Source organism: Ambystoma mexicanum, chromosome 8, assembly GCF_040938575.1.
Source record: "Ambystoma mexicanum isolate Mex_15411 chromosome 8, UKY_AmexF1_1, whole genome shotgun sequence".
Lineage (NCBI taxonomy): Eukaryota > Metazoa > Chordata > Amphibia > Caudata > Ambystomatidae > Ambystoma > Ambystoma mexicanum.
Window position 1 is genome coordinate 1,013,661,418 of NC_090929.1, and position 24,489 is coordinate 1,013,685,906.

Genomic DNA, 24,489 nt, shown 5'->3' on the forward strand with positions numbered 1-24,489 from the left:
ATTTTGAAGATCTATATTTCTTTTGGCCATTCCCCACATAAAAAAGGTTGACGCATGTTAGGGTTTCCCCTGAGTATCTCATCCCACTTATTGCTCTGCTGCCAATAGTAGAATTCTATAATCAGAACAAAAACACATCCTTTGTCTGGAATGCCATGAAGTGCCGTTCTCCAAAGAAGGACCCTAACCTATAAATGAGAGATGTTTAAAAGTTTAATTTTAAGAAACTACACACATCTTCCACGGTTTGCTTTTCAATGAGTTTGCTTTATTTCATATATTAAATAAAAGGTGTTCTTCACCTGTCTGTCTATGGTGATTACATCTTTTCTTTAGGACAATGGTCAACTTCCATTTTTATATTCTTTATAACATCATACATTACACATGGTCATTGCTGAATTCTATTATAATGGTAAGTTGGTCTGGAGTTGACGGGCAGTATTGTTTTTCTACAAGCAAGAAACTGGTGGTGCAGATACACATTGTTTGGAAGAAGTATGCTCTAAACCGTACGTTTCTTTTGGTGCAGAGTTAATCGTGTAAAAGTGGGTTCGCCCTTTATAGTCAGGCATCCATAACCGCATGACCATAGTTGCTAGCCATATTGATGTGCTTTTCAGAAGTGTATAACCAAAGTAAGGGTAGAGCAAGGCAACAACTCCCTAACCAAACCCAGTGTTCTTATATTATCTGTTGGAGACTTGGCTGCTTTAGGCATAGGGTATTAGGTGGCTATGCGCAACACCACCTAGTAAATAACAATTTTGAACAAAAAAAGGTCCTGTGTTCCTAGATCGCTAAGTCGATCATTAATCAATTGCAAAACAAATTGGAGTCTGAAACAAAACAATGTTCAACCAACTGGTGCTAATGTAATATAGATAAGATTGGACTGCACCATTACAAATGATGTCCTCATGTGTTCATTTCCACAGATGAAAAATGTCCGGCAACCAAGAAAAGCGTTTACTATGAGGTCTGGAGCATGCCAAAACAGGCCACATCTTTATTGAAATTATCCACCAATGTGCCGGGGTTGGCACTTCAGCGAGGGGGGTTGAACTAAAGTTTGTTATTACACCATTCTAATTGTGACAGCGGAAATGACATTAGCTGTATGACATTAAACAATCCAGCACAAGAAGGTTTTTGAACCTATTTGGCGTCTCTCCTTAGGCCAATCCAACTCCTAAAAATGGACTGGGGGCATATGATTGAAAGATCCCTAGATCTTCCATTGCTGCCCTTCAGAGATTACCCAAATCTCTTCCATGTCACAATCTAACCACCAAACCTCCGTTTTGACTCGACCATAACTGACATTTGAAATGACAGAGTATGCAAATTGTTTTGAAACCTGAGGATGCATCTGGTTTACTACTTATTTCAGTAGTAGAGGTAAAGACTTAGAAATCCTTTAACAGATAGATTGATTCTTCCAGACTCTGAGGTAGTCGATTCTGTTTAGAAGAAAGAGCGTCCCCAGCCCTCAATGCAAGGATTTCCTTCCTGTTCTCCCAAAAGCCTGTGCTGGAACCTCAAGAACTGTGCACTTACTTATCTGAAATCATTCAATGCAAATGGGTGAAAAACCTTAAATTCTTTCTTTTTTCTTAGTACTGCTGTCTCAATGGAGACTGAAGAGTTGTCGTAAGATATTTAGTCCACTTTGATGGGTTGGGAGATATGCACAGTGAGGTGACATGAACTCCAAAGCAGCTGTTTGCAAGAAAGGGTGTCCTCTCCATGTTGTTTTATTGGGTTTAAAGATAATTAACCACTTTACTTAGTCAAATCTCTAGTTTGAGTTCACCAACGTTGACACTTCATTGCTTTCATCATGTGCATCCCAATTGCGCAATGGGATAACTGTTTAAACCTTTGAAGACAAACCTGGCTAGCCAATGATGTACGACATGGCATTAGACCAAGAAGTGTTAATAAAACGATTGGTGCATAGTGCAATCTAGCTCCCACAGTCTTAATACTGACCTGAATTTGGGGGATAGTTGAAATAATAAATTGCATCCAAGAAATGCTGGCCACATTGACTTATAAATTGTGGGCATGAACATCTAGGCAAATTATGTCTCTGGAATGTTTGGTAAGGCCAATGGGCTTCCTCATTCTCCTATACTTTTTTCACCTTGAGTTGAGTCCAGAAGAAATGCTTATACATGTTAGTCATCTGTCACATGGGATGTACATGGTTTCTAACCTGTGACTGAACATCGTAAGGTGATGTGTGGGCCCACATATCTGCTATTAAATGGCATGTGTTGTAAAAACATATAGACAGCCAAGGTTGGCAAGGGTGAACTCTTAGTCATGCCTTGTGTGTGTGACTTGCCCTTGTCAATCACGTTATCGCAAACCTTCAAGAGGTAGGTAGCCCTCATTTCTCACGGTTGGAGATCTATGTGTGAGCTGTTGGTTGATCATTGATAACTGGTCTAATCATGGCTAGGTACAAGGAATGGATGTCTTTGGCCCTTTCATTTCTTCATGATCCACAGATCGAGGTCTGTAATCCCATTACTTACAGCAGTATATAGCAAGTTAAGACGCTCTTTAATGTGAAGCTCATTTCACTTTAAACAGTCTGTAGAAATATACTCCTATGGGAGACTTCTTTTAGAAGAAGTGGTTCCTGGAATGACTTTAGGACAGATAAAAGAAAGCTTGACCACAGTTGATGGTTTTCATCATTTACTTTGATCTTAAATGTAAGCCTTGTCCTGTACTTGTGGCTCTACATAAGGTAAGATATCCAATGTGTTTTAAGGGCCTGTCAGACAGGTGTTTGGCTCGTGATGATTGATTGGTAGGCTGGCCATCAACCTAACTTTGAGGATCCAACATGGGTGATTTTGGCTGTCGAGTGTCAGTAGTCCTAATGCTGCTGGGTTGCATTATACATGGTGGATTGATGGTCTGGGGTCCACAGCTTTCCTTCCACAGTAGCTAGCAAGGAGATCTGATTTCTGAGTGTTGTGAGGCCGATGTTGCTGGAATGTTAGCTGTATCTTGGGGTGTCACTTTACCAGGACGACCCTTGTCCTTCCAGACGCAGCTCCGGGTGCAAAGGTGGCAGGAGGCACAGAAGGAGTTGCAGCAGGGGATGGCACGGCAGGCACTGACTCTCCAGATAAACCATCCTGGTGACCAGCAGCACCAGAAGAGCAATGCCAAGCCTACAATCAAGCCCAGGATGATGTACAGTGCCAACAGGGATGTGTAAGTCTTTTTATCTGTTAAAAAAGGGAAAGTTGGTTAAAGTTTGAATCTAATTTCCATGTCAATTTTCTTCCAGAATACACTAATTAGCAATCCTTCTTTGCAAGTACAAATTGAAAAACAAATTATCTTAAATAAACAATGTTACAACAAGGTGAACTATGGGTGGATTTTCCATTCATGTAACCACTCATACTCCAGGTTTGAAAGGGAATTCAGAAAATATTTGCCATATTTTTTAAGAACGGCTTGTGTTTTACTCAAAATCTTCTTTTCATTGTACAAAACAATTCTTCAGAATTATCCCAACCATAAGGGGAGCCCTATGCTGCCAGTTCTTTAGTATTAATTTACTGACAATGACTATAGGTTTTGTGACCATGCCCCATCGAGTAAACCCTGAATAAAACAATAAAATAACACATCACCAATACTGGGTGATAAAGCACCACCACTGAGGTGAAATGTGTCCAGAACTGAGTCAAATTTGGACAGGTGATGAACAAGTGATTTATTCTTCCTTTCAAATTTCTTAAGAGTGTTCCCCTAGCAAGCACTGCTGGACACCACTCATTATTGTGCCTAGGGGTAAGGTACTTCCGATACAGGAAACCGGACTTCCAAAACAAGACCTTACACAGATTTAAAATCTTCTTTGAAGTTATGGTATATCCACCACTGGAAAGGCCTATTGCCAACACCCTGTTGTACTCTCCTACACAAACACCTAGATTTTGCTCCCCGAAAGTATACATCCTGGTAAATAACTGTGATTAGCAAGATTCTGAATGCCGGCAAAAATGGGGAAAAAAGGAAGGAGTCGGTACATTGTATCTTTCCTGAATTTGAGCAAAAGATTGTAAAGTAATTCTTGGTTGTTACAGTATTATGATATGAATGTTTTTTTCTTGACAATGAGATTGCTTAGATCTAGGTTGTCCCGGTTTGAGTGTTTTTTTTGTTTCTAGTGACCTTTCTCCAGTGCTTTAAAAAGTGAAATTTTGATTTCCCATTTTCCTCTATAAAAATCAGAGAATAGTTGTTTTTCCAGTTTGTACAAGAAAACATTGTTGCATGTATGACATGTTAACGCAGCAAAGCCAAAGGATTTGTAAACAAAATAAAACTATTTTCTGCACAAGATAAATACTGCTTTTATTAGAAGTATGCGTTTTCAAATGGCACTATTTCTTGATTGTTTTTTTGTAATGCGCAATATGCATCAAAATTGTGTGTCAAGGTGCATCAAGACAGGTGGGGGAGAAGGGAGTAAAATAACCAAAACGTTCTTAATTCTTTTTTATTGAATTAGCTGAATTAATCAACTTTTCAATTAGAAAATTTCATTTAGCAAAATTAAGAGAAATATTAAAATTAACAAAAATGTAACATCACATAATACGATAAACATAATAAAGATAAAAGTTCCCATTTTACAGAACAAACATCTGGGTTGAATAAGAAAAGAAAAAGACAGTGATTACAATAATTGCAATGTGATACAGGTAAAGTCGGCTCCTGTGGACAGTCAATTTGGCGTAAAGATGCAACTTATGTTGCTCATCAAAAACTGAGTTACATTAATCATTGTTTGGGTGTCTTTAAATTCTCATATCATGCAACAGTCCAAGCACAGACAGCAAATTAATTCATGTTTTTCAACAGAAGTTAAACTATGCCCAATACTTTCGAATCCAAAACCCTCCAAACACACTCACAGAATCCTCTGTTGACACAAACTGATGTGAACAGGTTAATCCTGATCATTATCATTATTCATCTTGGTTACTTACAGGATTATACTCGTGCCACGAATCGAGCGCACTTTGCTCACACATGCTTTCCCAATCATCTTCCCGGCAAAGATATTACATACGTGAATTCATTTTAACCGGAGATTGTTACGATTGTTTACAGTACTTTCCGGCCCTACATCTTCAAAAAACACAATCAGGCAACATGGCCTTGTATATTTAAGTTGTTTCCAGTAGTACCACTTTCCGCCGATCAGCGATGTATAGTAATTGCATGAGAATGAAGCGCAGAAACATAAAAACAAAAACAACAGGCATTTTACACTGGAAGAGATGGCCTTGCTAATTCCAATTCGCCGATATTCACTTTACCGGTCTCATCTAAGTAAGATTTCAAATCAACCTGGTTATCTTCCAAGATATTGTTGGTGAACCCCTTGATTTTACCCCTACTGTGTTAGTAACAGAGTTAGCAATTAGCCAATCGATTCAAGGTTGGCATGCACTTGCATTTAGTAATTCAATGCCAATGCTGAAAGGAAATTTACCATTGCTATTCTGATGCCGATGGAGGGGGTAGACAAAAGCAACTGCCATCTAAGGTTAGGACTCAAAGATCCTAGATACGTATAATGTTTTGCAAAATATTTTTGTCTTTCTACTATCAAGGTACTGCAGTGAATTATGAGATGTTCTAATGTCTATTTACAGCCTGATTCTCTACAGAATCGACAGATGTTTTTATTGACTTGTAGTAATTTTTGATCAGCCATAAGATCACAAGTCGACCGGAGGTTCAATCTAAATCAAAGGATGGAGGATCTGATAGAGAGGGACGGAGATTTACATAAATATGGTTCCATCACCCGAAACATTTTTCGCCCAAATGGATTTTTTGCAAAGTGTTTGTAGATTAAATAAATGTTCCTTGTCTCTATCCAATCCGCCAGATATATTTTCATTTCAGCACAGTCTGGGTCAGAGACAAGGACTTCCATAGCAACATCAGCATTAGCCAAGATTCGATAAATGCCCATAGTCCAAGAATTGGTGAACGTATGGTTGGACAGAAAGGCATAATCGGATAGAGTCCTAAGCAATGTACCTGACTGAGAGGATATGAGGCATTTTCTACACATGGCACAAAGTTGCCAGGGATATAATGCATTCAATGAGACAAGACCTAATTTATAGCACAACCATGCTAGCGGGGTGCACTGTGGAAGTTGCAATACTTGTCTCCTGAATTTGCTGTCAAGTTTATCAAAAAAAACAATTCGGCAAAATAGTTCTTGATTCCATGCCATATAAAAGGACCGGTGTGACTTTGTGTCTAATACGTCATAGCCAGACTTAAGGAAAACTTGCCATGGTTATACATAATGATCTTTGTCTGAGATACAGCTGATGTTGATTTACCCTCAAGATTCAGGAGATGACTTCTGTTCTGCACTTCTTGATCTATAATCATCCCCAGATATATATATTGAGATACTGTATCCAGACAAATGTTAATCGTCCACAAAAATTTGACACAAATTAGTTTCCTAGCGGTTCTTGCTAGTATTTTTATCTTTTGAAGATTAATCTTCAATTGATTTTCCTCTATATACTGAGACAGGGAGTTCAATAATCTCTGAAGACCTATTGGTGTTTTTGAGATCAGAACTAAATCATCAGCACAGAACAATGCTTGGATTAGTACACCATTTAATTTAGGGGCATCTGAGGTAATATCCTTAAATGCATCCCCGGCATCATGTGTAAAGAGGTTAGAGGGCTGAAGCAAGGACACATCCCTGCTTCAGCCCTCTAGCTGTGTGAATAGATGTTGAAAGCAGCCCCTCTATGGTCATTCTTATTTGAACAGAGGTGTTAGAATGAAAAGCATGGATTATATCGCACAAAGTGGGAGATTTGAAATAAGAAGGACTCGTGAAACAGAGTCGAATGCAGGGTGGAGATCAACAAATGAGAAATAAATGGGTTGTTTTGTCAGGAGGGCTTGCACCTTGATGGCATTAAGGCATAGAAGATTTATTCCTGTCCCCATTCCAGCTACAAACCCAGTCTGATTTGGATCTCGTTGATGATGCACCTTAATCCATGCATTAAAGTCTCGTAATACTAATCGATCAAAGACTTTACCTGGCGTATCCAACAAAGCTATGGGCCTGTAGTTGGTCGGGGATGAGCGGTCAACTTTTTAAAAAAATTGTGACAATCAACGATTTGCACCACGAGATTGGAATGGTGCGTTTCGTGACTATGTCCTGTTATACAAAATAATGGCCCAATTTCGAGCGTCTGCCTTAAACATGGCATTGTTAAGCCCATCAGGGCCCATGGCGCTTAAACCACTCAATTTATTTATTGGATCCTTTATAATTCAGACAGAGTAATGTAGGTTCCATGTTTCCGATGACAGCTGTAAATACACAATGTCATTGAATGCTGTGTTGGCATACAAAGTAGTATAATGTTGTAACCACTGATGTTCCATGACACCAATTGTTTGACTACTACTCTGCATGTTATAGTTAGTATTATTCAGAAGGTGCCATGTTTGTGCTGAGTTTTTATTATGCAAGGATTCCAGCATGGCTTCACTGTCACATTGAAACCACCATGCCATTCGTCGTCTGGTCCAATTGCAAAATCTATATTTCGCTGATTTTAAGGCTGTTGGTCTCTCCACTATTGGCCGTTTCAGAATGTTTTTTATTCTTTTCGCCACTCTGCTTTGATCCTGAGCTATGATGGAATGCTTTTGATCCGGCTGTCATCATCGACCACTTCAAGCCTTCCAGGATTTCTGAATATTGCTTGGTAGAACCACTCAGGTTCCACTGTATTAGTTTGTTATTTAATAGTTGTAAGTTGTCATCACACCAACATAAGCGAATTTTGACATTGTTGATAATTAATGCCAGCTTATACCATTGTGCTTTCGAGATGTTTGATTCTGATTGCCATGTCCATGACAGGGAAAGCATATGATGGTCACTGTGGAGTTGTTGCACAATTTCAAATGTGTCTACTACTGCAAATAGATGATCCTCGAGGTGGATGTAATCAATCATACTTTGCGAGCTCCCTCTCCTCCGTGTGCTCTTTGGTGGTACATCACCTGTCAATGATCCATTTGCCATTCTAAAATTTTGTTCTGATCTAAGCGTGGTCCATCTACTGAGATCAGAATATCTTGCTTTATGCATGGAGTTGAGGCAGTCTAAATTAAGATCTCCCGTAATTATGGTAGTGGATATACTTGCGGTCATTAGAATGATATCAAGCAGTGATGTTTATGCTTTGTAAAAGCTATCATCTGCTATGCCTGCAGGATTCCTGTATAAGTTCAACAGGGCTATTTTACGATCAAAACGTTTATTTGGACCAATTGTATAAAATAGTTTGGAGCTGCCCAAGTTTGAATGGTGAGCCCAGAGCTTGTTTAACAGCTACCAGCAGGCCAGATGTTCGTTGATTTTGCTGGTAGTAGGATAATGGCATGGTCATCCCATATCGGAGTTACCGTAAGCCAGGTTTACTGAAGGACTAAAATGCCAAATGTATTCATTTGATTATCATTGGATGATTGTAAGTGTAAATGAGTGCGGGTTTTCCATCTAGCCAGTTGTATTTGTTTTTTTGTAGTTTTCTACTGGTGGTTATGCCTTTTCATTTTGTTGCATGGCTAGTTGCTGAATTCTAGCATGTTCACAATTTATACAATTTGATGTGGGCTGATCAATTTGATTCGCTGATGGAGGCATATGGCTCATCTCTGGGTTTTGTGCTATAATAAAGCCTAACCTGAAGAGATCCATCTTTGCCCTCCACACTGCATTCAAAACCACACCAGAAGGGATCCAGAGTCTCACAATAGGTAAGTCCACATCATTCAAAAACTCAACCTGTTCTATGTCAATAGAAGTAATATCTTTTAATGTTGGCACTTCCGCAAAGATGTTCAATTTGCTTGTTCTACATAGGTCATATTTATTATTTGGCATTGGGAATCTCTGCAACGAACCTCCACCGGGGACTACTTCTGTTGGTATGCAGTCCCTAATGGCTTCAAGTTCATGCAAATCCAAAGTTTGATTTTTGAGATGTTCTACCAAATAGGCATCTACTGCCTTTTTGATTTCCGTGCATCTTTCCTCATTTGTTTCTTATGTTACTTGATTTGCTACCTGAGATTGCACTGTTTTTACCGATGGTCTTGGGATGTCTTGTTCTATTACTGTGATAATGTCATTCAAGGGATCAAGTGTTAGAGACCGTTCTCTTTTTTGTTCTTCAGAAATGTTCAATGGTGTATCATTTTTAACTGTTGTTTCTTTGCCTAAGGATTCCCCATTTGTGACATCTGCCGGGCTCTTTAAAGCTCTGCAGATGGCACAAATTAATGGTTTGGCGCTTTTAACGCTGGCTGGCTTCAATGCTCGCATTTTCTTAATTTTCTTTTTTTGTTAAGCTCTTGTTCCAACAATTTAGATTTAGACTTTCGTATGATCTGTTTTTCTAGTGTTGTTCTTTTTTCGGTAAATATGTCAGAAGGATTCGGAATGGTGTTGGCCAGTTGCAGGGAATTATTCTGCTCCACACTAATCCAGGAGTCATTTATTTTTACAACTGATGCATTTGGAATATCGTCTCTTACTGGTCTGATTACTTGATCAACCTGGGGAAGAACGCAGGACATAATATGCTTTTCTAATGACGTTAATCGTGAATCAGATAGAATAGGTACTGGACACGGTTTGGAATTTTCAATTGAGATTGTATTGCTTGTTCTAATGAGGATCTCTCGCACAATTCAATCTGCTATCAGTTGAATTTGAACTGATTGTTGGGCCATTTTGGGCTAATGATTCAAAAAGTTTAAACAGACTTGATATTGTAGGGTTAACCGCCGATAAAATTATTTCCAGAATCACACTCTGGTTTACATGCGTTTGCAGTGCTCTCGCTTGTGATAGCATGCGCCTTCGCAGTGTTGGTTGTGCATATGACGCCGAATGAACTGAAGAGTTCATTGAGCATCTGTCATGATGGTTAGTTGAGGAGGTATTATTCATGCTATGAGATACTTCACACACATTTGCATGGATTGAGATATCTGCGATTACATGATTTGTATTTGGGGGATCAGCCACTACCTCAGAAGCTATTGAGTCCAGTACAGGACGCAGAGGGGAGTGAGTTCCTCCCAATATTGTTTGATCAGAAATTACTTGGGTGGATTTAGCGCTTCTCAGTGTGTTTGAATTGATAATGATAATGTTAGGGAGCCTGTAGGCAAGGTGGTGTTGCATTGTTGGTTCAACTTGCCTCATGTGGGCATCAATCATCTCCAGTCCCTTTTGGGCAGATTGTGAACACAACACAGGAACGCACCCGGGGCGTACTGAGCAAAAATCGCGAATATCTGTGTTAGAGGGTATACGCTTGTTAACTGGCACCAGTGTTAAGACAATTATCTTCTGCAAGGTTTTTCGTCGGGATTCATTACGCTCAACAGACGCCATGGCCTGAGGTGTGTTCAAGTGCTCGGGCATGCTTGTTTTCAAGGAATAGAGACGTACAAGCATGTGTTGTTTTTTTTGTTGCTTGGATTCAGTGCCCCACTCGCAAATCCTGCAGCGACACAGTAACACCCCAAATGTGAACCACCAGTTGCCAACACTCACCGTTCGCCACTCTCGCCGCTGTGGAGAAGTGGTGCTTCACAAAGGTGCGCGCACGTGCTCGTTTTTATGCGTAGCAGCCAAGGAGGAGCCGCCAAGCGTTTGTAATCCACAATAAGTCCAATATTTCCTAAACGAGGAGAGGCAGGATAAAGCAGATAGTTATATAGTGGTCAAAAGTCCACAATGGATGATATTAGTGGGCTGTGAAATATGGTTACTGCTTGGCACGGAATAGTTGAGGTCAGGATCAAAGTCCAGATCAAGGTCCACAGGAGCAGCACGAGCGTCAAAGCGGTACTTCCAAGGTGTTTCACACAGGTGTGCGCGTGCGCGCAGTCGTGTTTTTATGCGCAGCAGCCAAGGAGGAGGAGCCAAGCATTTGTAATCCACAATAAGTCCAATATTTCCTAAATAAGGAGAGGCAGGATAATGCAGATAGTTATATAGTGTTCAAAGGTCCACAATGGATGATATTAGTGGGCTGTGAAATATGGTTACCGCTGGCCACGGAATAGTTGAGGTCAGGATCAAAGTCCAGATCAAGGTCCATAGGAGCAGCACGAGCGGCAAAGCGGTGCTTCCAAGGTGCTTCCCACAGGTGTGCGCACACACATGCTAGTTTTTATGCGTAGCAGCCGCCAAGGAGGAGGAGCCATGTGTTTGTAATCCACAATAAATTCAATATTTCCGCTTGCCACGTAATAGTTGAGGTCAGGATCAAAGTCCAGATCAAGGTCCACAGGAGCAGCACGAGCGGCAAAGCGGTGCTTCCAAGATGCTTCACACAGGTGCGCGCATTCTTAATAGGTCTAGAAACATTTGAACGTGCAAGTGCTATAGAGTGGGAGGAGAAAAAAGGGAGGAATGGGAGTGCAGGAGCAGAGGGAGGGAAGAAGACAATAACATAGCATTCTGACTAGGTTGTGAGACGATCTGGAATGTGCAAATGCTGAACAAAAAAAGGGGTGGGGGAGTGGTGACAAATTAAGTGCGGGAACAAGTAGGTAAACTGCAGTGAGGAAAAACCAGACATGCAGTTGAGTAAGGCAGTTAAGAGTGACTGAAGCCTGGAAAATCCTTGCCTGAGGGACAGAGGGACCGCAGGCATAGAGTCATGCACTAAGGCTAAGCAGGTGAGAGTGGCTGCAGCCTGGAAAAACCACACCTCGTGGACAGAGTGGCTACATCAGGCGAACAGACATGCAATTATGTCATTCCGATAGTGCAAGTACTGTGCAAGCAAGACAGAGAAGGGCGAAGTAGGGAGGGGGCTGCAGAAGGAGGCAGATGAATACACTAGTGGGGAGAAATGGTAAAAACAGTGCAGATGAAACAATTAGCAGCAAAGCAAGGAGATGCTTCAAAAGGGTGCACAGTTGGAAAAGCCTCGACTCACGAGGAGGGGCCTACATCAAGTGTGCAGGTGGAGAGGTAGGTCAATAAAGGAAGTCACCACCCTGCGGTGCAGGGGCTACAACAGATAAAGCACAGACAAATCAAAAGAGACGAGAGGTAAAGTGCAGTACATAGCACGAGCTGCGAAAAGTCACACCATTGATGCAGGAGAAGGTCCGGTGCACAGCGGGCTGCACAAAGTCGATGAAGCTGTTACAGGCAGGTACTGTGCGTTGCACAGCGAGGGATGCACAAGTCAATCAGATGTTACGGGTAGGTAAGGTGCGGTGGTTGATAGTATGCCAGGTATAAGGGAGAAAGCGCAGGGTGGGGCGTGAGGTACACACGTAGGGATGCATGTTAAGAAAGGTGAGAGAGACAGGATGAGAAAAGTCAGGTAACAGGGTGTTAGAAGGGAGGGACTAAGTGGAACGGCAGTGAAGGCAAGCGACTGAGCCGAAACAGAGACACATCTAGAGGGGGATAAAAGGATAAAAAGAAGGGAAAGGAAAAGGGACGTAGGGGGAGACCGTGAGAGGCGAAACGGAGAGGGCAGAGCCTGGATGTTGAGGAGTGTCGCGGGAAGCCGAGACAGTCAAGAGCGGACTGCAACCATCTTGAAATGGAGCACTGGCTCCGTTGTTGTAATCATGAAGAAGGCATCTATCTCCTCCCGCACTCGGCGACATGCAAGACGGGCCTGATGCAAGTCTCCTGGTTGGTGCAGATGGCTTCACAATCCTGGTAAGTGTGCAACTAGCTTGCATTCTCTTCATTTGTAAAGCCTGTTTTTTTTCTTGCCGTTGTTCTGAAACTGCATTGGAGGCCAAAGTTTCCTTGGTTAGCCACGCGAGTGTGTGATAGTTTAAAAACATTTTCTTTAAAAGCTATGGGAAATGTGCACTTATGGAAGGGGTGGAAGAGCAGGATTACTGTAATTTTTGGGGTGTTTGGCTGGAAAAGGTGATTGTTTTCTACAACGAAAGTACAAGGCCTGAAGCATGTACGGCAAAAGAAAAACGTCAGAGGCGGCCTTTCCCCACAGAAAAACGGATCCATGAGCATAGAAAATCTAACAAATAGCTGCGTTCAAGACACATCCATCAGGCTGTGCTTTTGCAAGATCCTATATTTACTGCTGTTCCTCTCTAAGTAATAATTTCAGCACATGCACAATACACACAAAAACACAGCTAGGCATGAAAAGGGTTATTTTTTAAATTTACTTTTATGCATCAATTAAAGATTTTACAAGGCTTCTGTTAGTTCATTGAGTCTTCCTTAAGTTTGAGTTTTCCTCAGAAATGTTGGTCGTTTAAAGATATTTATTTCTGTAATTTTCTCTTTCAAGTTAAAATGAGATCCAAAAGTAAGCCGAGGAGAGAAAGAGTAGTGCATCTATGATATGTCGACACTACAGATTGTCGCATGATGGTTTACCATGGGTCGTTTTTTGAAGCTTGTCAATAGCGGTCATGGCATTTTGCAAAATCTTCGCTGTTGCGATTGTCCATGCTGTTTTTTCTCCACTCATCAGGCGAGCCCACCATGTTTCTTCTTTGCATAAGCTGTGTGGGGGTGTTATTCGTTTTAAGTACACGTTTCTAAAGGGTAGAGTAGCTGGACATGTCATCAGTAGATGTCTTATAGTCTCTGTGTCTCATCGTTACACAGTCTGCAAGTGCTGGAATTCGATAATCCTCTGATATGTAGAATTTCGTTTGTAGGTAGCAGATTGAAGCATGCTCTAAGAAGATTTGTCTTGGTGAAAAGGTTTTTTTCGTTTTCTACTAAAAAGCGAACATAATCAGTTACAATCTAAATCCAGAGAGAATATGTGTATCCTAAGATTAACTGCAGTGTATATTGTTGTTGCAACAAATGCTCCATTAAAAAAAAATGTTCAAAAAGCAGTTGCCCTAAATATTCCACTCCCAGAGTATGTCGTATGTCTGAATTACTAGATCACTGAAATTCTTCTGAAAGCTTGTGTTCTCCCATAAACGCTAATGTACTTATGAACCTGTCTCACGCCAGAGGCCCTTGCAAATGCAATGGAGCATGTGCTTCGGTGCCTCTGTGGTGTGAATTTTAAAAAAAAAAGATTGAATCCCCAGTGCATCCTTTTATCGATTGCAGTAGCTTAATATAACTAGGGCCAAGCATCCTTTCCTGCTAAGGAGTATTATCCGACTCTCCAAAGTTGCAGGATTGTATATCTATAACTCTAAGGTCCGGAATGCCTTTACAATCTCATTGGCTGATCATCCTTGAAGACCTCTCAGATTCCTCCTTCCTTCATGTGTCCAGATTCACCAAGCATCTCCTTGCCAGATGCCCCTTAGGTATTCTCGGACACAATCTCTGGAACCGGCTGGCTACCCTACAATCTTTGACTTGAAGGCAGACATGACCGTTTTTGATGCTTATTCAAAAATGTTTTCCCCAAAACACTCTAAAACTCCCACCTCCTTCTCTTGAGTGTCCCCCATTGGATCACAAGCTCTCAAGCTATTTTTATTGAATGAGCAAGCAGCAAGAACTCTAAACCCTTCTTATTCGTTATGGAAAAATCCTAAGGGCAGCACTGCTGCGTGTGAGACTGAAAGTCCCCTCCTGCCTCTTCGGGAGGAGACCCTTTGAATGTTTGACTTTCAATGATGTGTTTACCTCAAATTTCCCCCTGATTAGTTCTTATCTGAGGCTGCATCAAAGATGTGAATAGCCTTTGGGCCGTCCCCACCCCCCGGGTCAGGGTACACCAAGAGCGCTTTTTTCACTGTGCGAGTTTCCTTGTATGGCTGCCTGTGCATGCTCCAGTCATTGGTGGCAGGCTTTTCATATAATCCTAGTACGGTACAGCTACTACCAGTGAATTCTGTGGAAAATCCAGGAAGCGTACAACAGTCATTGAGTCTATAGGTAAGCGGGATACACTTGTGGCCACACACGTCAAGGCTCCTGCCTGTTTCTGAGAACAGGGGTATAGTTTCTAGATCCACAGATGAATATGTGATTGGTGTCTGGGATTTCAAACCTGAATACACATCTCAGAATAAGCATGAAAGGAAGCATATGATAGTTGAATAAGGCAGCTCCCACCAATTGTGTGGCTAACCGAATATTCTTATTGGACCCTGGGTTTTCTCTAGAGCCCAATACCCTTTGAAGGAGGTGTCCTTCTCCCTTACCTTGTGTCATCTTCAGTTCAGTTCCATAGCATGTCAGAAGATGCAGAACTGGAGACTGATTGTGAGTTGGCTCTATCTGTGTCACCAACCGGCCAAGACTCTTCTTGAAGCAGAAGGCCTGCACCCGTTTTGACTGGTACTTCAGTTACTCAAGAGAAGTCAGGTATGGTGCTCTCTTCCAGTGACCCATCAGGATGAGTCAAATATTGCAGGCCATCAATATCACATTTAACTCGAGCGAACCTTCCTATCCCATCACTGCAGAACTCAAAACAGAGGAGCGAGAGAGAGCATGGCTCGCAGGACAAACCAGCAACCAAGGTTGTGAATGTTTGAACCCAAGAAACCTAGTTATAACCCAGAAGAAAAATAAAGTAAATGTCTGTACTCTGAAAAGTAAGCCTCTTGTCTGAAGTGCTCCCGCTCAACAATAGCGCTCCTCCTCCATTGCAACAGGGAGATGGCAGCATCCCATCTCCAGCAACACTTTGGCATTACTAGCCTCTCCAGTGGCTTCGCCATTTATTTATTTTTACATTTGTATAGCACACAGACAGCCCTTGGGCATCTAGGCGCTTTTACTTGTGAGGAACTTAGTTACAAGGAAATGGTAGTACAGGTTAGTCATATACATTTATACATTCTTATCTTACAGGCATAAGTCCCAGGCTTGCAGGAGTGTGGTAGAAGGTGGTGCTTCGGTGAAGAGCAGCGTTTTCACTGCTTTGCGGAATGCCAAGTGAGAGTTTTTTGCTCGCAGGGGTGGTGGCAAAGCATTCCATTGTAAGGCTGCTCTGGCTCTCTTGATTTTGGGTAATGTTGGCAATTTTTCCATGTTTTTGCAGACGTGCACAGGAAGAGGGCATTACAGTAATCTAATCTAGACTTGTAATAGCTCTTGCAATGCTAATGCAATTATCTTTGGAGAGGAATGGTCTGGCTGCGTTCAAGAGTTTGGTGTGGTATGCCGCAGACGAGACGATGGCGTTGACTTGCCTGGTCATTGATAGGTTAGAGTCAAGATAGACTCCCAGTGTTTTCAATGAGTCGGCAACTGCGATTCTAATGCAGTCATTGGTGAAATGGCTGAATTGTGAGTCGAGGTTCTTGAGTGTTTCAGTAGATTCTATCAGGAGCAGCTCAGTCTTGTCAGAGATCAAACAGAGTCTTTTTGCTGCCATCCATGCCTGGATGGTAGTGTAGATGTCGTTGAGAGTCCTGGAGTCAGTGTTGTAGTCGCCTGTCAGTGTGAGGAGGATTTGAGTATCGTCAGTATAATTGGTGTAAGAGAAACCTAGTGAGCTGGCCTACTTGCTTAAGGTTCGGTTTCTCCAGAACCACCATTCGTGTACTGAAACATAAGAACTACCCCTTTTAAACTCCAATCCCTCCTGAACTCATTCATCCAGTGGATAGCAGTTGGACATTGCTGTAGACAATCTACCATGTGATTCCCACTACTTGCCTCAACCTGGGAAAAGCACACACGAGCTCCAGAAACAATGTCCTAGATGTACAATTGCCCCTACCTTTAACACTGGGGCCTCTTTCTTAGCACTATCTATCGTTCCGTCTCAGCACCAATATGAACTCGGTCAATCAATCTTTAAGAGAGTTTCCAATAAGAGAGGCTAAATCCTGCTTTTTGAAAAATAATACTACTGCAACCATGGGAAATCCTATGATAGATTTGCTGGAAATCTTACCTAGTGCCTTTCAGGGACGCCCGCAGACCTACCGTGTCTGTGGATTCCTGGCGACTTGAGTCTGAGATGATATATCCAAACCTCTAGTACACGATCACTCTTGCCCCCAAATAGATGGGATGGTTTTTGCATGAAAATGAGTACTGCACTGGAATAAGGAACTCTTTTGTGCGTTTGGAAATGGTAACAAAGTGATTGCCCTGTTGACAAATTAAATAATGAGATTTGATGGGAATACTGGCCAGGAAAACACTCACTCTGGGTATTACAAATCCAGTCAGAATATACATAACTGTCCTTACCAAGATAATGGTCTTGAACTGGTGCAGCTGATGCAATTGGATTATGCAGTTCCCAGGAAGTGTGCCCAAAAATATCTTCCTTGCAGTTATAGGAGAGTGAATACATCCATCTCTTGCAACAGAATAAATGTTTAAAACAATTATTATGCTCTCCTTCGCAGGACAGGGAATCAACCAATGTCTTTTCTTTTTCAAATGTTCACATGAATGTCGGTGCACTGGTAGTAGGTTTAAACCAAGAATCTTGACTTCAGCTGAAGATGAATCCGCAGTGAAAATGTACGAACAAATTCAATGTCTAGAATTAAACTCGTGGCTCCCAAAGTAATATGCAAAGTCCATAAACTTAATTAGTGGCACGCAAGGTAAATACTTCAGATTCAGTATCCCTCTAAAAAAGTGCGAGCTTGGGAGATTGACTAGCCCATGAGCTGCTTTGCAACTGCAGAGGATAAGGTGTGCTGGCAGCGAGGAACTTGGAAATGGACACGGCAGAGGATAAGGTATGCGGAGTCCATGAGCAGTCTTGTGAAGAGCAGAAAACGTGTAACTAACACGCTGAGAACAATCTCGTGGAGAGCCCAGAATGTGTAAATGACACACTGCCTCCTTCTGAAACCACACCCTGAATGCAACTTTCATATAGAGAAAAATGAAGCAAAACATTCCTTTTAATGGATTCCCATTGCGAAAAATCTTGACATTCAAAAATGGTATTGCAGAAGCTGAAATCCTACCGCAAGGCAGCATACTGGAGTAGTCCGGTTTCTGCCCACAGGTGCAAGTCTTTGGGCAGTACATTCTGCGGGCATGGGCACTGAAACACACAGTAAGCGTAACGGCAAGCAAATGCAAAAAAAGGCTAAGCACTGTACTTCCTCCTGATAGGTGTTTTTAGAGGGCTGGATAGTTACAGAACTGCACAGTTACTGGTCTCTAACCTGTGTAAGGAATCATGGTGGCAACAGTAAAGACAGACACAAGCAATCACAGTTCAGGGGGGTTTATTAAACTGTTTATGCAGGGTGTAAAAACCCCTAATCTAAACAAAATCTAAAATGGGAGCAAGCTACGACCATCAAACAATAGGGTAGTCCTAGTGGCGTCTTGTCAAATAAAAGGGCATATATTAAGAAAAACCTATTGCCAATCCTTACAACTAAATACAAAAGGGTGTGGGATAATGTTCACAAGAAAGAAGTGTTCACAAATGATAAGTCAGGATGTGGTAGCCGGGGGTCTCCCTTCCCCACGGTTTAGAGCATGGGACAAGGTGGGACTCCTGAGCACAACACACTCAAGCTTTCCCAGCACGAGACAACAGTTCCGTTTTTAGCTATCAGGACCTTAGGTGGTTACGTTTCTTTTCTACAAAAAGTCTCTTTTCTCTGCGGGGCAGATATGGTCAAAATAACGGAATAGGAAGAAATGTCCGTATAAAAATTATCAACCCCACCAAAAGTTCTAACTACCAAAAGTTTGAACTTTTCGTGGTATGTGTTTAGGTGTTTTGGTGGGGTCGGTATGAACATTTTCTTTTTAAAAAAGGCTGTGGGGGGGGCACCCAGAGCTCTCCCAACAGAACATTCCACTGCAAAATCCCGCTCACTATACGTCGCAGTATAGTGAGCAAGGGTTGCGGGGGAAATCCCTGCATGTTCGTATCGGAAATGTATGACCATTTTGTGTTCCTGCATTTCCCATGCAAACATTTCCATCGCGGGAAATGCAGCCGCAGTAATATCACGTAGATCCAAAATAACAAACAAAAAGTTTCTTTCCAAATGTACCTTGGGTGATGACTTTTCACCCCTGAGTCTCCTTCTTCCGGAGTCAGACCCTTCTCAAATATCAGCCTCCCTCCGTCGGGTTCACTATGGCTTTTTCTCAAAACAGTTTCGTCTGTGGCATTCACAAGGCCTAATGTCTTTTTAAACAGTTCACTGTGGACATCCTTCTGTCGGGTTCACTCCTGTCAACACACTGTTCATCGGGACTTCAGACTTTGCCCCTTCCTATTGGCATCCCTCAGTCGTGTTCACTCTTGCCAACTTTTGCCAATCACACAATTTCTTCTACTTTCTTATGATGCAGGATTCACTTCCTTGGCTTTACAATCTTCTGCCGGTCAAAGACTTTCGACTGTACTGAGGATTTTAGTAGACCCGTGTATGACCACTTTGAACCTTTTCTCGCCCGTTCCCAAGGCCTTCTGGTAATGGTAGTTTCTACAATAGTGTAATCGCCCAGATTTTCTCGAGTGAGCACCCAGATGGTGCAACTGGTTTTCCCCTCTCGTATTGACAGTTCTTTGTACTTTTCTACAATTAGCCATTTGCTACTTTTGCTCAACACATTTTGGTTTCTTGTCGCTTCTCCCGTTGACTCACTGGCTGTGATGAACTGCTTGGCTTTCCTGGAATATGGAGTCAAGGACGGTACCACGGTAGCAGGCGTCTCTCTTGATCCTGCTTATCAGTGTAGGCATATACCGTTGACATCTGCTGCAGCAAACGTTGGCTATTGTTCGCAGTCTTATGACTCCTTTCTCTGAGGCTTCGCAGGTCTGGGTTGGATAGCGCAAAGTCACTTCTCTCCTTGTCACCCTCTCGATTCTTGCCACCTTTCTCCTCCTCTTGACCTTCTGTGCTTGGATGGCTGTCTCATCTCGTGGTCTGCCTAGCTCATGTTGTGCTGTCGTGCTCCACCTTTTATCCATGTGGGGAAGGGAAAGGGCTGTCAGTTGTGTGTGGTTCTGGTCAATTGCCTGACTCTGTCTGACCCTTGTGTTGGGACATGTCAAGTAAACCACTTTAGTGTTAGTCTGCTGTCTTTCGTGGTGTAAAAGTGTTTGTATTGGAAAAGGGGCAGGGATAGAGTGTTTGAGTATCCTACGTGGTAGGCTGGTGAAAAGGTATTATAAGAAGGGGATACCGCATCTCGCCCGCCTGTGTCCCCCCATACAGATGATCCTCCCTCATTGGTCCACCCCCAGGAACTGGATCCAATAGCGATGGCAGTGTCCTGGCCACCTGCATGACAGATCCCCAGGGACTAGTCCGGGAGACACCTTCAGGTTTCTCACACCTATCTTGACCCCACCTGTGGCCATCTTGGAGGTGTTCTTACTGGCACTGTGGCTTTAGAATATGACCATATAAGAACGGGACATACAGTTTTTACGAAAATCAAATATGCTATACATAACCGTTAATGTTTGGTCTTCGGATATTTTTCAGAAAAAAAGGTCCCTATCTACCTCACATTTTACATTTCTGTAAGAATTTGACTTCAGTTGCCCTCCTTTGTGACCTGCTTTCAAGCCCTGAAGGAAGATGTGACCTCAGAGGAGTCTGCAGATCCATTACAGCCTCAAAGGGACAAAGTAAAAGGTTGAATTTTATTTTACTTTACACTAGAAATGTCACTTACCTACTAATCCTGGCCCAACAGTAGCAGTGCTACTAAAAAACATAGTACCACTGCTAGCTACAGCAGAACTAAACCCATTACTAGTAGTAGCACTATTACAATTAGCATTTTAGGTGGAGCGTAGCTCACTCCAATGACTGATTTGTAGATGTATTCATTCAATTTAAAAGCTTTATTCGGATTAGACCTTCAGCACAATTAATCACAATAATCAATGATACAAAAATTTTAAATCGTCATACACACAACAATCGTAAAAACACATATAACATTTTAAATAGAATTCACGTATGATATGATAAGTCATTTATAATGTGCCTGTACAAAAGTGTTTCTATGCGCGACAAGACAAGGGAGGTAAGACAAAGGGGGGGCAAGACAAAGGATCTTACTAGGCCTTGTGTCATTCCGATCATGTGAGACCAAGAAGTGCAAGGGGTAAGGGTGGGGAGTGAGCGTAAGGGAGAGGAGAGGGGAAAACAGGGCAGCAATGCTCTGAGTAAGTGCAGCCAGGGCAGCGCGGCTCTGGGTAGTGCAAGGAGAAAAAGGGACTCTTGGGTTACAGTTACAGCCCCTAAGTGCGTGGTAGGCCCGAAGGCAGTGCAAGGATGGCTGATCAAGAAAGAGACTGGTACCCAGTGAGCATCTGAGGGTAGCCAAGCAACCAGTCGGTGCAGCAGAAAAGTACGTCAGGTAGGTCAGCAGGGAAACTTCAGGTGGTTCGGCTCACGTTTGAGAGGGGCAGGGAGGCCATTCCAGATGGAGGCACCTGCACAGGAGATGGATCTACCTCCCACACTCTGCCCCGAGAAGCGTCTAACCCTAAGAGAGTTGGAGGTAGCTGAGCGAAGGGCTCAAGAAGGAAGGTATTTTGGAAGAGGGTGATGGATGTAGTGCGGGCCCAGCCCCAGAAAGCCTTGTGGACAATGCAAAGGGTCTTGAATTTGATCTTTGCAGCCACCGGGAGCCAGTGGAGAGATTTCAGGGTTGGAGAGATACGGTCCTTGGGCTTGAGGCTCAGGCTAAGTCTTGCAGTCCTGCTTTGTATCAGTTGCAGAGGGTGGAGAGTAGAGGAAGGCAGATTGAGAAAGAGGCTGTTCCAGTAGTCCAGCTTAGAGAGAACCAGGGCTCTGGAGACAGTGAGCTTCTGGGGAAAAGTGAGAAAGGGAAGAGTCCCTTTGAGGAGGTCTAGCTGGTAGTGGGACTTCTTGGCGATGTCTGAGATCTGAAGAGAGGAGAGAAAGAGAGAGTGGAGTTGAAGATGACACCAAGGTTTTTTGCTTCGCAGGAAGGCAAAGGTAAAGGGCCTAAGGCAGGCGGCCAGAGTGAGAGAGGGAAAGCAGGGGTACCAATGAGAAGGATCTCAGTCTTACTGGTACTGAGGCAGAGATCGTTGGAGGTGCATCAATCCTGATAGACAGTCAGGAATGAGCGAGTGAGGAGAGGAGTCTGAGGGTAGCCTGAAGGAAACGTGAGTGTCAGCTGCATAACACTGAAAGTTAGAGGAGAAGGTACAGATGAGGTGGGCCAAAGGTGCCAAACACAGGTTGAAAAACCAGAGCGAGAGGATAACACCACAGGTAGAGAGAAAGGTGGAGGAGAGAAAGGGAACAAGTTGGACCTGGGAGGAGCGGTCCAAGAGGAAGGAGGTCTGCGACTCCAGGGCCTGATCCCTGATGCCCAGGTTCTCACAGTGCCGATTAATCAGGATGGCGTGGTTCACTGTGCAGAAAGCAGAGGAAAGATCAAGGAAGATGGAATCAAGGTTAGAGCACAGATCTTCAAGGGGGTGTTCAGGAGAGCAGTTTCCGTGCCTACGGCAGCTCAGAAGCACGACTGATGGTCATGGAGACAACCAATAGATTCAGTGTGGAGAGTAAGCGGGGAGATGGGCAGCTTTTCCAAGAGGCTTCCCACGAAAGGGGTGATGGAGATTGGGCTATAGTTTGCCCGGGAGGTAGGGTCGGCAGACAGTTTCTTGATGGAGGGGATGCACAAGGGAGTGGTTAAGGGGAGAGGGGAAAGTTCCAGTGGCGAAAGAGCGATTACAGAAATTGGCCGAGGCTGCAGCAAAGGTGTCAATATGGTCCTTGATGGTTCTGGAGGAGCAGGGGAGCACTTGTTTGGATGAAATTTTCATAGATCGGTCTTGTCTAGAAACCTTGTTGGGTGTTGTCAGAGAGAAAGAGGAGAAAGGATGAGGAGAGGGAGAGATGGCCAAAGGAGGCCGAGAGAGGAAGAGGGAGAGAAGAGATAGAGGACAGGATGTCCTGAGTTTTAGCATAGAAGTGAGAGGCCAGAGCCGTACAGAGGGCCTGGGAAGGAACAGGAGAGGTAGACAATGCAACAGGATTGGCCAGTTCCTTGCAGATTTTAAAGTGTTCAGCCGTGTGGTTCAGTTGTATAAGTTACAAATTGCCCATCAACCTCCTTCTTAATAACCAGGTGTGATGCACATATCTAGCAAAGGCAAAGACAACTTTCGACTCCAAAGTACAAGTTAAAAACTGCATGGCGGTGTGTTTCTTATTCTTCAGTCAATCAGTAGAGCTTTTAAGTACCTGCACCTTAACTCTATTGAGACTGGGCAAGTTAGCATAAAATGAGTCATTTTCATTTGCTGATCTACCGAGAGGACATTCGCCAGATCTCGACAGTGACTATGCCCGGGTATATATACCAAGCTGTATGCAGAATCCCTAGCCTAAAACGGATGTATAGAGAACGGAGGTTGGATTTCATCTGATATGTTTACATTTTCCAATCATGTTACAAGGTAAGAATTTAGGGTCGTTTTTCAGTGAGTACCTTCACACAGTTACGTTGAGTTTGACTTTTGATGTTATTTGACACTCAAGAGGATTATCTCAAATGGATTTAACATCCAGCCCACATAACAATTCTTTCACATGAACTATTCAGCCACACCTTTTGGCACCTTCCATTTGGAGAATGTTCCTGAGTGCATCGCTATATAGAACTAGACTCTGGGAAGACCAAAGTCTTACTCAGTCTTACCAAGTATAATGCAGGTTTGAGGGCAATATGGTCGGCTATCGGCCATACTTGAAGGTCCATTTGGATCAATGAAGATGGGGGTGTTTTTCGGTAACAGCAATAGGTTCTTCACAAAGAAGCAATGTTATACTAGAATAGCCCCAGATCTCAGAACCATAAAGAGCTGCTGGTAAGGCTTGTTTTTCAAATAATTTCAAAGCCGGCAAAAATTCACCACTACATGACTCCTAAAGAAAGAATAGATACCCTCACCATATTTACTTAGGTTGACTTTAGCTTTAAGGAGTTGGTCAGACCATTCCTCCGTTTCGTTAAACCTAATCCCCAAGTAATCAAAACACTTTACTTGCTCCAATTTTAAGCCCTCTACCTCTTATTTTCACACGGCAGGGCTTGGCGAACAGTGGTTTTAAAAACCATAACTTTTGTTCTTCTGTTGGCATTCAATTCAAGCTCTGCCTGCATTTTCCCATGAAAATGGGAAGGGATGTTTTCAAACCCTTTGGTGATGTGGCATGTTACAAGGTAAGAATTTAGGGCCGTTTTTCAGTGAGTACCTTCATGCAGTTACGTTGAGTTTGACTTTTGATGTTATTTGACACTCAAGAGGATTATCTCAAAGGGATTTAACATCCAGCCCACATAACAATTCTTTCACATGAACTATTCAGCCACACCTTTTGGCACCTTCCATTTGGAGAATGTTCCTGAGTGCATCGCTATATAGAACTAGACTCTGGGAAGACCAAAGT

General features: G+C 42.8%; 1 protein-coding gene across 1 annotated transcript in view; it reads right to left on the bottom strand.

Moving 5' to 3' along the window:
- Positions 1–246: 246 nt before the first annotated feature.
- LDLRAD2 (low density lipoprotein receptor class A domain containing 2) overlaps positions 247–24,489 on the bottom strand; it is a 405,458-nt gene continuing 381,215 nt past the window's right edge. Inside the window, exon 5 of the mRNA XM_069610949.1 lies at positions 247–3,254. Coding sequence (XP_069467050.1) covers positions 2,968–3,254 — 287 coding nt within the window. The 3' untranslated portion in view covers positions 247–2,967. The remainder of the gene's footprint in view (positions 3,255–24,489) is intronic.